The 12,341-nt window shown below is 49.6% G+C and overlaps 1 protein-coding gene across 1 annotated transcript in view; it reads right to left on the bottom strand.

The window, feature by feature from the left end:
• Positions 1 to 3,613: 3,613 nt before the first annotated feature.
• BICDL1 (BICD family like cargo adaptor 1) overlaps positions 3,614 to 12,341 on the bottom strand; it is a 40,976-nt gene continuing 32,248 nt past the window's right edge. Inside the window, exons 8-11 of the mRNA XM_065738654.1 lie at positions 12,103 to 12,246; positions 10,241 to 10,371; positions 7,316 to 7,436; positions 3,614 to 3,814 (exon numbers count right to left, since the gene is read on the bottom strand). Of these exons, the coding sequence (XP_065594726.1) occupies positions 3,614 to 3,814; positions 7,316 to 7,436; positions 10,241 to 10,371; positions 12,103 to 12,246 (597 nt within the window). The remainder of the gene's footprint in view (positions 3,815 to 7,315; positions 7,437 to 10,240; positions 10,372 to 12,102; positions 12,247 to 12,341) is intronic.

The following is a 12,341-nucleotide window of genomic DNA, read 5'->3' as shown; positions in this document are numbered from 1 at the left end:
TGTACATATCTATAGATACATTCTTTCTGCTTGTCCCTGCTGTGTGCTTTTCCCTTTCGATCCAAGGGAATGGTTCCTGCAGCACCCAGGCGCTTCCTTCCTTGGCTTTTGGTTGAAACCATCTTGCTTTTTATAGCCGAGTGGGGAGTGGAGTTAGCCTGCTGCAGAGGCATATCTGGAATTTACCATCCTAAGTAGGACAAGTGCATGCAGCTACGGAGTCCTTGTGCGTGCAGCACTGCCTCTATCCTCACTTCCTGCTGCTCTGTGCAAAACTACTCCGTTGTCACTGTCTGATTCAGCGTTCATCTCGATAGCAAGTAGCTGATCTAAGTTTGTATTAACATAAAGTGCTAGTGACTTGCCTTTCATGTACGTTTCCTGCTGCTTCCCTTGCAGAGTTTACTAAAGGGAGATGCGTCCCTCTTCCCTTACACGTAATGCTGTAAATATTTGCCCAGTCACCTGTTGCTGAACTGTGGGGAAGTTCTTTGTAACCTCAGTGTGAGCAGGCACCTTCTCTGTGTGCAGAGCTCGAGCAGCACGGCTGGATTATGGCCCGTCCTCTCAGGAGGATGAGTGCTGTATTTAGAGCTGCTGATCCCACTTGTTAAGTCTACTTTGGGATCCTGAGTGCCTGCTGGATTAATGCACTTCCTCCATTCCGTTCACTGGAGCCGATGTTCTCTATATGCCACGTGTGTCCTGAAATATAAAATATCACAAGTGGAGTGTCTCCTAACCCAGCCCTGCGAGGACACTTCCAGCTTCCTGGCCGCTACGGGAAGGGGATGAGTGCTTCAGTGGTGGCTCAAGGTGAAATAGTTAGGACTTAAAACACAACGTGACATACAGGAATGTGAAGGACTGCACTGATCAAGTTTTCAAAAGACAAAATGAAGCTTAGCTGCTATGTTAAGGCAGTTTCTGTTCCTGTTGAGTAGCAGCTGAGCACATGGAGGTCTCCTTTGGTCAGTTGTCCAGTTCGTTAAACCCAACTCTCTTGTATTTCCGGGTTTAGTAGTGCAACTAAGTCTTTAGGATTATGGGGTTAGCTTGAAGAAACCATACCCAGCTGGCACCTTGGAGCACGCTGACTTCTTTTGCAATCCCTTCCATCACTGCTATTAAATAAAATTGCAATGGGATTAAGGTGGGTTTCTCCTCAAATGCAGAGATGTGCTGTGCATTTTGATTGCCTACCCCTGCAACCCAACGAGTCACTTTCCTCTCAGCAAATGTGTAGCAGAAGGCACCTTTCTTCATCTCATTACTGCGTCTTCATTGGATAACTGAAGGCCCTCGCCTTAGGATTGCATACAGACAGACATCTTCAAGGGGGGCAGGGCTCCACTCAGCTGCTCAGCATGTGGTCCTGCAGAGAGCTGCTGGGGCCCTGGAGATGATTGCTGACAGCAGAATGAAGAGCTGTGAGGACCAAGAGGTTCACACGGCTCCCAGAAATATGCCTTATAGGATAACTGTCCCCAGGTATCGCTGGCATCCATCTATCCACACCTAATTCTGCAGGGATCAGAGTTTCTTAATGGATGTGGGCATGAGTGAGTCCTGACAGCAGGAGATGCTGAGCACGTGCCTCGTGTCTGTCCTATGAGAAGTCACAATGTAGGTATGATGGGAGGATGAGGGTTTTCTGTCCTGAGAGCACTCTTGGCACTGCACTGAGTCCCTTCCCTTGCACAGGTGGGTACAAGCAGACACTCAGCAGGAGATGTTTAGTTTCCTTTCCTGCTGATGAGGCTCTAGGCTCCCTTCCCTATTAGCATCAAACAACACTGACGGTGCTGGGGAGGACGTGGCATCCAGGTTTCATTGCTTTCAGCTAAATGGGTTTTACCACTCATCATTCTCAAGCCCAATCTTTACTGACTTCTTACGTGGGAATGCTCAAATCTTTGTAGGCAGAAAGGATATCTCTACTGAGGTATTATATATGCCCTATGCAATAAATAAGTCAAATAAATTAAGAAACAACCCACCAACCTCTTACCTGCTTCTCGGGAGGAGGTGCTCGACAGCTAGTTCTAGCGGAAAGCCTGTGACTATAAAAACAGAGCAGGGATTGACAGCTCCCCTTAGGAAGGTGTTTTAGCACCTCTGCAGAGCAGGGCAGAGCTGAACGCGTTCCTAGTTTCATCTCCTGCAGGATAGTGTAGGTGGTAGCCTCCTCAAAGCAGCAGGGAAATCAATCAGGGTCTGTGGGCGCTGGGAGAACGTGTGAAAGTGGCACCATGGTGGCAGGACAGCTCTGAGCTTGGCCTGCCTGCCTCACTGCCTCGTGAAGGTAGACTCTGCTAAAGGGAAGAGCTCTAAGGTGCCCATCCAGTGCATAGGGAAATGTATTGCAGGACATCCAGCACCACATGCTATTTTCCTTCTTGTCGGTCAAGTCTTGGTTACAGCAAAGCAAACGTTGATCACCTTGGGTTAAAGGGAGATTTGGCTGAGGGGCTGAGTGGGAAATGACCCATGGGCAGGACAAATACTCATCGTTTCCCTCAGGCCATAGCCAACCATACCGTGTGGGGCAAAGAGCTCAGCAGACCCCTAATTGCCCGGGGCTTTAGTGAAGGCAGGTGCCTATGTGTTTTCTAAGGATCTCATCTGTCAACCCAACATTGGTAGGTGTTTGATTTCATTATGGACAGGATCTCAATGAGTCATTAGTGGGTTTTTTTGGGAGGCTATCCTGTTACAGTAACAGGTTTCTTACCCGGTTTGGGAGGGGTACATGGCTTTAGGGGAAAGGTGTGCGATGTGCTGAAATTCCACATCTACCTTTGACCTTTGGAGGGCCCCAGGACTGAACATCCACAACATTATTCAGTTTGTAATCTGCTGTAGATGGCCAACAGGGACGGGGAGAAGTCCTTAACGTTTTTGTGCAACTACAGACCCTGCAACTCTTCTTTCTCTAACAGGCTGAAGAAGACACAAACTTACAACTGTCCGGACCTGCAAGGAGCCTGGGTTCCTGGCGAGGGGTGAGCACCTCCACAGAGCCACGGGTACAGACAGTGCTCGGGTAGGATGTGCAGTGAGGGTTCATCTTCTCAAAGCATGGCAGTGCTGCAGCCAGAGCAGCTCTGCTCCCAGTGGGACGGATGAAGGACATCACTTGGCCAGGCCTGGAGAGCTGTACGAGGGACTTCTCTTGCATTAGGCTCTCTTCTTCCCCCTGCACTCCCTGTGATGGCAGTTCCCAATTCCCTGTGCTGCTTTGTCTTGGGGCTGCTTATTTCCTTCTCCAGCATCAGAATGCTTTTAAGACAATCAATCAGATCATTCTTCACAGCAGACACTAAACCTGTGTCAAAGCGCCTAAATATACCCTGAAGTTCATTGCTTCACTTGAAGAACAAGAAAAGTTGCTTTCCATCAGTAGCACAATGTCAATTTGCAAATCTCCAATTTATAATGTAAACATTTGGTTCAGACCAGGTGCGGCGTTAATAGTGCAGAGTCTCAAGGTTAACTCCTTTGCCCCCTTCTTATTCCTGGTGGATCAAGCGTTGGGTCCATCAGCAAGCTGGGCAGCTGCCCCCTCCCCATCTCGAAGCAACAACAGATGGAGAGGTTTCTCTTTTTCAAATTAATTTTTCTTGAAAAAGGAAAAGAGACGTTTCCCTTCTGCCCCGCCAGGCTCATCCCCCTGCAGCTCCGGCCTGAGCACGGGGGAGGGTCTGGCACTCTGCTTCACGACGTAGCCACTGGAGAAGGAATAAGCAAGCTGGCTCCATTCCTTCGGGTGTTTGTCCATCAGCTGCTGGTCAATGACCCTGTGCATGTCATCCTGAGGGAGAGGGAGAGGAGATGGGCGTTAGAGGCAGCTGACATCCAAGGGGAGCTTGTGTGGGGATGCGGGTGTGAAACGCGCTGCAATGAGATGGAGGAGGGATGATGACAAGTGTGGGGGACAGCCCCAGCTCCCAGCCCGGCAGCAGGCTCAGCCCCAAGAGCCACTGTGAGGTCTTCTAGTGAGCGAGAAGGTAACTTGCATTGCTTGGGGGATAAACAGTTTGAGCAGCCTCGCAGAGCAGGGAATGGCAGAGCTGGCTGTGCAGCCCCACTGAAGGGCCTTCCTGGGGGAAGTGCCCCCAGGAGCAGAGGGACCGGGGTCAGGTATAGGCCCACAAGACCCCATGTGGGTTTTGTCACTTCGGTGCTCATCCCGCAGCCCCAGCTCCTTCCCAGTGGTTTTGGCAGAGCAGTGCACCAACAACTGCACTTCAGTTCTTTGTTTGTCTTTTTAAGCACCAGAGGTGCTGTGGTTTCATCCATGTTCGCAGCACAGTGAAGCTGCTCTACAAAAACAATGTCAGCTACGCTGCTGCTAGTGTGGTGCACTGATGTGTTCCTTGAAAACCTGGCTACAATCTGACAAATCTTAGACTTTCAGATACGTTATTTCTGCTGTAACTGTGTACTTAAGCTGAAGTCCAGTGAAAATCTATGCACACAGATTATCCCCACAGGGGAAGTCAGCTCTTCTCCAGGGTTTTGATCCCAGATTGGGAGAACAAAGTTATCAGGGCAGACTGCAGCATGGGAAGTGCCATATTTTGGACACTGTGCACAGAAGAGCTTAACTGTGTTTTTTGGGGTACCTGTGGACCCTGCCATTGGGAGGGCTGGAAGAGCCTCAGCAGTTGCTGATGTTATGGACCTAGCAGTGATGGCACACAGCCTCTGCTGGGAGAAACCCTCAGGTGGAATCTGGGTGACCTGGATGGCCACCACAAGCCATTGCCTGTTGCCCTGGTGGGCTCAGGTGACATCCCAGCCACGCACCTCCTTGGGACAGCATGGAAGATGGGGCTGCTCAGGGCATTGTGTGCTAGCAGCCATAGCCAAGGGCTGCCTGGGATCCTTGTTTAGGGGTTGTCCAGCTCCATTGGTGGCCTGAAAGCTACCAAGGAGGTGAAATCACTGTCTGATAGGAGGAAAACTGTTTTTTGTTGTTTGCTTTTTTTTTTTTTGAGCAGAGAGACACTTCACCATCCAGAAAGCTGCAACGTGACTGGTGTTGAACTGGTGCACACCAATCTTTACTGCTTCCTCCCTTCCTTTACTGTTCAACTCTCAGTTTCCCACCTGGATTTAAACATCAGGCTTGGTGCTATTCACAGCTGGGCTATTTGACAGCCCAGGAAAAGCAGCATTCTTCTCTCTGCCTGCTGGCAGGCAAGCTCCCCAGCCCTGGAAGCCACAAGTGGGGCTCAGAGGGGAGAAGAAGACGTGGGAAAGTGCCACCTCCAGGAGAGAAAAGGTTGATGGCCATGGCCAGGACCTGAATTTAGTATCACGGGTTTCTCTAGAAAGCACAAGGGTACAGAGCTAAGTGAACAGGGGAAGCTTTGGACTGGGAAGGGAAGAGGCAGAGGGAGAGCTGAAAAGGTTAAGGTAAATATCAGTGTTAATGGTTTGCAGAGGTGAAGCTGCCATGTCGAAATTTACAGCACTTGGATTTGGAAGGCAACTCTTCTGTCAGATGAGGTGGACATCCAGCATGGCAGATCCATCTTTGACCAGTCACATAATGAGGGATGGGTATGATTTTATATAGGGTCATTATAGAGTCATTTGAGTTGGAAGGGACCTTTGAAGGCCATTTAGTCCAACCCCCCTGCAGTGCACAGGGACACCCACAGCTCCATCAGGTACTCGGAGCCCCGTCCCCTGACCTTTGGTGTCTGCAGGGACGGGACATCCACCACCTCTGGGCAACCTGTGCCAGTACCTCACCAACCTTATTGTGAAAAACTTCTTTATATTCAATCTAAATCTCCCCTCTTCTAGTTTGGAACCATTTCCCCTTGTCCCACCACAACAGATCCTGCTAAAGAGTCTGTCCCCTTCTTTCTTATAGACCCCGGACTATTCTTTCTTATAGGACCCCCGTACCTTCTCCAGGCTGCACAGCCCCAGCTCTCAGCCTGTCCTTGCACGGAGATGTTCCAACCCTTGAAACATTTCTGTGGCCTCTAACAGGTCCATGTCTCTCCTGCACTGAGGACTCCATGTCTGGATGCAGTACTCCAGGGAAAGTGTGTATATGTATATATATGTATATATATGTATATACATAATATACCTACACATACACAGATACATATATAGATGGATGTGTAAATATTGTGTTTTTGAGACTAAATGCCTTTTGCCAAAACCCTAAGCTGGAGATGTCCTATCAAATACAGGCAGTATTAGTAAGCAGGTCATTCAAACCTGCAGAGTGCCATGTGTCACTCACTAGATGATGAGCTTGAGAAGTAAAATCCCAGCATGTTCCTCAGGAAATTTCCTGAAGCTAGACAAGCTGAATACACAGGATTAATGGCATGTGGACCTCAGCCTGGCTTTCCCCATGCTGACCTGCCTCACTGCAGGTTCTGCCCCCGGTGCTGGGGATGCAGGGCCCTGAGGGGTGATGAGGAACCCCTATTGGTTTCTTGCCAGATGGTGGTGAGGACAGAGGCAGATGCAGGTGGTGACAGCAGTGAATGGAGCAGGCGAGGGGATGGTGGGTGTTCGGTGGGTGCAGGGATCTCACCTCAAAGGCAGGAGGGGTGTACGACTAAAGCTGTTGGTACAGGAACTGAGAAAGGCCACTAGATCAGAAACCAAAGGAGCCAGATAGTAAAAAGCCCTGAGGAAGCAAACTGTAAGCAGGAGAAAGAGAAGAAGAAAAAAAAGAGAAACGAAAACACGGTGGAGTTGAAACAGGAGTGAGGTTTTATGGGAGAGGTTTCTACCAGTCAGGTTGGGTGGTAGTAGAGTTGGGGTCTTGCAGGGGCTGCACCAGCTTCCTGTAACTGCCCCGGACCTTTTCTCTCATAGCTGCTCATTTTCATGCTCCCTCAGTGCTGGTTTCTCAGAGGACTCAGCTTTCCCTGCTATCAGGGCTCTCTGCTTGGCACGGGTCTGTCCCACTGACCCCCAGCAGAACATTTCTGGGGCAGCTGCCCCCAGCTGCTGTGGGTCTGGGATTCGATTACTTATATATTTCTTTATTTTACCTTGGTGTAGAGAGCTGGCATTTTAGCTTTTCCATCGTGCCACGTCTTCCAAGTTGATGAAAAGAGTGCTACGCAGTGGATCAGTCACCACCACCTCCCCACCTCCCACCTTCTGCTCAGCTATGGAAACACAGATGTGCTGTGTCCACGTATCTCGATGCTGAGGTTGCCCAGGGGGGCATTTCCCACGTGGACACCTTCTCCCCAGGTGGGTTTCTGTGCTGTGTGCTCTGTATGCCCTCGGACCCTGCCCTGCAGTGGTGGGGACTGCTCACCTGCCAGGCCTCCAGCTGCTGCGAGAGGTTCACCTTCTGCTGGATGGCATCCAGCAGCTGGCTGTTGAGGGACATCATGTCAATCTTGCACTTGGCCAGCTCCACCTCCATAGCGTTCTTCCTGCGGGGACAGCAAGAAGTCAGGAATTAAATTAAGGAGTTAATTTACGTTTTACCTAAAAGGGGAGCTAAAAGAAAGAAGGGGACGGACTCTTCAGCAGGGTCTGTTGTGATAGGACAAGGAGAAATGGTTTCAAGCTGAAAGGGGAGATTTAGATTGGGTATAAAGAAGTTTCTTACAAAGAGGGCAGTGAGGCACTGGCCCAGGTTGCCCAGGGAGGTGGTGTGTGCCCCATCCCTGGGGACACCCAAGGTCAGCTGGATGGGGCTCTGAGCACTCGATCAGCTGTAGGTGTCCCTGTGCACTGCAGGGGAGTTGGAACAGATGCCCCTTAAGGGTCCCTTCCAGCTCAAACAATTCTATGATTATATTTAATTGGCTTTTAACAAGTCCCCAGTTTAAAAGTCCCCAAACCCTAAGCAGTTCTCCATTGTATTCTGTTCTATTTATCTGAAGAGTGGGCCAGAACTGCAGGCATCCTTACCATAAAACCAGCAGATTTTAGGTAACGACACCGTGAAAAATAGGAAAAGGTATTCAGACATGCTGCTCTACAGAATAATATTGTACATCTGAATAAGGTGCAGGATCTGCCATTAAAAATGGAGGACTAAAATGAGTTAGAATCTATATATATATTATTTTTGCATTTCTTCTGTTTCCTGATGTATAAGAAATGAAATAGAATGTGCTAAAAACCAAACACCCTTTCTCTGCTCAGCTGATCAGGAAGTTGCAATATGAAAATCCCAGTTTCTAGAGGTGGGACTTGCACTGAGCAAAGGAAGAACTGAAGGAAGGAGTTGATCAAAGCATATACTTTAACAGTTTGTCATTCTTAAAAAGAAATAGTTTGAATTAAATAGTATGCTTCAAACAGAGCTCTCTGTTTCTATGGAGTATGCTGGCTCTCAGGAATGCTTCTCTTGTGTCATCCCAGGCATTCTGAGGGCAGATGAGCCCATGGCTGAGCCCTGGCTGTGCAGTGGGTGGGATGTTCCAGCTGCCACAGGGAAGTGGAAAGGAGTTATCTCCTGGGAAGGAGCAATGCCCTACACTGTCTGAGCTGGGAAATGCTCACTGTGCTGGGAAGTAAGCAGGTAGGTGCAGGCTGCTTGGCCACAAACCTGAAGTTATCAATTGCTGTGTAATGTGACTTTGCTGGGTACCATTTTTCCTTGCAAATATTCTGGGGAGGAATAATTGCATCTTATTATCTGTCTCTAATTCATCACTTCCTAACAGCTCCCTCACGCTCCCCCGAAGAAGAGCAATTTGGGAATCTGAGTTTATAATCCTAGGTAGCCACTGCTTAATGCTTCCCATTCTAGGACCCTGATCTCCTATTGCTTCCCATGTTTGCCAAGCTTCAGCTTCAAGCTAAAAATTTTCCATGCCAGATGTCTGCTTCAGGCAGTGATTTTATTTTCGTGCAGCGTTGGGTTGGTTTTTTTTGGGAGGAGCACTTAAACAGACATGATTTAACCCTCGAGGTGCAGGCAGGCAGTGCACTGCGTGCCTGGTGGGTGGCTCACTGCTACGAACCATCCCCTCTGTCTGCAGGGGGACACTTTCATTTCTAGCATCAATATACTGTCTCCATTCACTTGTAGCTACTGCTCATTAATCACGCACCACTCATCCACGCACACTTCTCACGTCCCCTTCCTCTGGGCTTGATAGGGTCGTTAACAGAGCCATACCCTTCCACTCCTGGCTGTGGGTCTGAGCACCTGAAATAGCCTTTTGAAGCTCCCCACTGCTGCTTGGATATGACAGTGGGATTTATTGCAGCGGCAGCACGTTGCCATAGCCACAGCAAGAACCAGCAGCCCACATGCATGGGAAATGTCAGAACAACGTCTCTGTGCAGCTGGGATGCTCCTGGTTTGTGCCAACAGATGGAGGTGTAACAGAGGACAGCAGTGGGAATTTGGTAGCTGGATACCTGGGCAAGAGGAGCATGGATGAGCAATCCGCTTAAAAAAAGACGTAGGGTCTCTGCATGCACTCCCTCACCTCCTCCTCTCACAAGCACCTGAGTATTAGATGTGTCTGTAAGGACACTGTACTGGTGGTGTTCTGGCCATCTCATTTTGGAGATGATCAGACCTATCCTTTCCACCTACAGAACAGGGGGTGAATTGTTCTGCCTGTCCTTGGGGAAAAGAGCTCAGGGCAGCACTGTTCTGCAGTGTTGCAGGGCAGTTCAGCAGGGTGCAGAGCCAACAGAGGAGGTATGGGGCAGCACAACTGCAGAGACAACAGAGGAGGAAGACGGGGAAAAATAAAGATTCAAAAGAGTGTGAGAATCCTGACCAGGGAAAAAGAGAAGTACAGGAGTGGAGAGATGCAAAAAAGACCCTGTAACAGGAAAGGACAGAGAGTGAGCAGAGGAATGCTTCATGGAAGAGGTCCAGGCAAGGCTGCAATAGAGATGGGCAGGGAAGCAAGTCTTGTGTGTCTGGAAGAGCATAAGAAGAAAAATATGAAGAACAGGACGGAGCTAGGGATTCCATTTGCTTCCCTCAAGGAGTCTTCTCCTTGCTGTGCCACACACCAGCACCACGGATGGCAAAATCAGGGCTCACAGCATCCTCTGAAAGGCCCCTAGTCCTGCCACAGGGTAGCTCGAAGAATCTGAGCTCCTGGCAGCATTTCCCATCAGCCTTAACAAGGCTGAGATTTGTTCCAGAGCTTTCTGACAGCTGCTGAAACTTCACGTGTGTAGGAAAAACCCCACTCTGAAGGCAACAGCTCCCTTCTCCCTAACCCAGCCTGGCTCGGGCTGCTGCCCCACTCACTTGGCGATGGCCTCGTCCCGGTCCCTGATGGCCTGCAGGAGCTGTTCACCCATCTCCTTGTCCTCAGCAGCACCCCTCAGCCGGTCCCTCTCCTCCTTCAGCGTCGTCATCTCCACGCTCAGCAGTGTGACCTGCACTCAGAGGGAGGAGGCAAAGGACGTGAAGGTTCCCTCTCACACCACGGAAGGCGTTACTGGCACGTCTGACAATTTTAATTAGACTTTGAAATACGAGTGGAATCATAAACAGTCTGAGAAATGATCTATCGTTTTGGTGCTGTGCGGAGTGAGTTAATTGGGTGTGAAATCATGCACGGATTGCATTAGCACAGCTTTGCAATATTTCATACGCATTTAATTTCTTTGTCCGTGGCACACGCTTGCTCTGTTATGCTACTCTACCACCTGGAAACCCTTCCAGCACCTGACCCACCTCCTTTGAATCCTAAAATATCATTACATAGAGGGCAGACAGTCAAAAAGGGCTCAGCACATTGATCTGCTGCTGGTGTGGTGTGCTTGGGCCAAGGGGAAGTTGTGTGTGTGTGTGTGTGCAGCGTGTATGCAAGCTGGGGGACAGAGGAGCACTGCCTGAGCTGTGCCCTCCTGCAGCTCAGGTCTCTGTCTGCACAGCCAACCTGCAGTGATCAAGCCCTCATCCTCACCATCTCAGGTGTGACTGTGTTGCTGAGAGGAGTGATTGTGAGGGAAGGATGGGCCCCATGGCTGCTCCCAGGCTGCAGAGTGCCTCTGACCACAGCTGCTCCACCAGCAAAGCTGTTTCCCAGCCTTGTACATGCACAGCTGTTGCTACTAGGAGTATTTAATTATGCTCCTGCTCTTTTTTGCTTTGGCACCATGGTAGGAGCTCCCATAGCTCTGCATGAGTCCATCAGTTGTGCTGACTTCTTGGACAGGGATGTATTTTCTTTTCCCTTCTCTGAAAGGATGCAGTGAAAGGGCAGTGCAGCACCACTGGCATAACCAGCCAAGGGTGTTAACCCCATTCCCTGCTCCAATGCAGTCAGTGCTGCATGAGCCAAAGGCTGCTTCTGCCACAGCCTCCAGATCTCCTGTGGCATGGGGAGACTTGACCCACAGAAGATAGGGCTTGCCAAGTGTGTCTTTGGATGTCTGTGCTTGCTGCTTTTGGAATATGACCTCAGATGATGCTTCTGCTGCCTTCAGTGTGGACAGATGCAGTCTGATTCAACTCTTTGGCTGTGGAATTTGGTTCTGGGGTTGGATCATTTGCTGCCATTGTGTTCGATTTGGCATCAGCCCTGTCGGTTCAGAGGTGCTGCGTGGTGCCAGCTTGGCCCCAATTAGGGTTCTTTGGGTGTGCAATTAGTGTGTGTCGTGATGCTGCAGTGGGATGTGCTGGAAGGGTGTGAGTCTCACACCACGTGAGCACAGCAGCACTGGTTTGTCTGTTCAGCAAACACTCCCATCCTTAGGTAAATGGAAATTATAAAATATAAAACCATTAAGAGGACTTAGTGCAAGCAAGAGGGGTCAGAACGGATGCCTATGGGTTCCAGCATTCCATATCAAGCAGCCTTTGGAGTCTTCTGCTGAGAAAAGTTCAAGTGATACAGGCTGGCTGCTAAAGCAGATTGGCCAAAAGGTTTAAATTTATTTGGTTGCTTGGGATGATGTCTGGGACGGGCACCCTGACACCTGCAAAATTCAGAAGCTCCGATCCCACACACGTGAAGCCTCTGCATGGTGTTTAACACAGATTCCCACTTCCAATCGTAGCTGTTCACCCAGATCCTCGTGGGTCATTTATCATGGAGATCTCTTCTACAGAAAGTGTGTTCACTCTTACAAGGCCGTCTGCAAAACGTGGCAATCACTAACCTGGCTGTGCAGCCGCTGCAGCTCCTCCAAGCTTTGCCTCAGTTTCCCCCGTTCCCCCTCCATTAACTCCCTCAGGGCTCGTGAGTCCTCACTTGTTCTCCTGATCTGTTCCTCTAAGGTGTCATCGTCACTCCGCCGAGAGCTCTGGCAGCAGGAGAGAAATCTCTTGATCAGTTTTGTAAAAAAAAATAATATTATTTTTAAGGGCAATTGCATGGTTTGGGGGTAGAGGGTATGAT

This window comes from Cyrtonyx montezumae, unplaced genomic scaffold (genome assembly GCF_038088225.1).
Source record: "Cyrtonyx montezumae isolate F1298 unplaced genomic scaffold, pur_monq_1.0 scaffold_23, whole genome shotgun sequence".
NCBI classification, from domain to species: Eukaryota; Metazoa; Chordata; class Aves; order Galliformes; family Odontophoridae; genus Cyrtonyx; species Cyrtonyx montezumae.
This window is presented reverse-complemented; position numbering and strand designations above follow the sequence as displayed.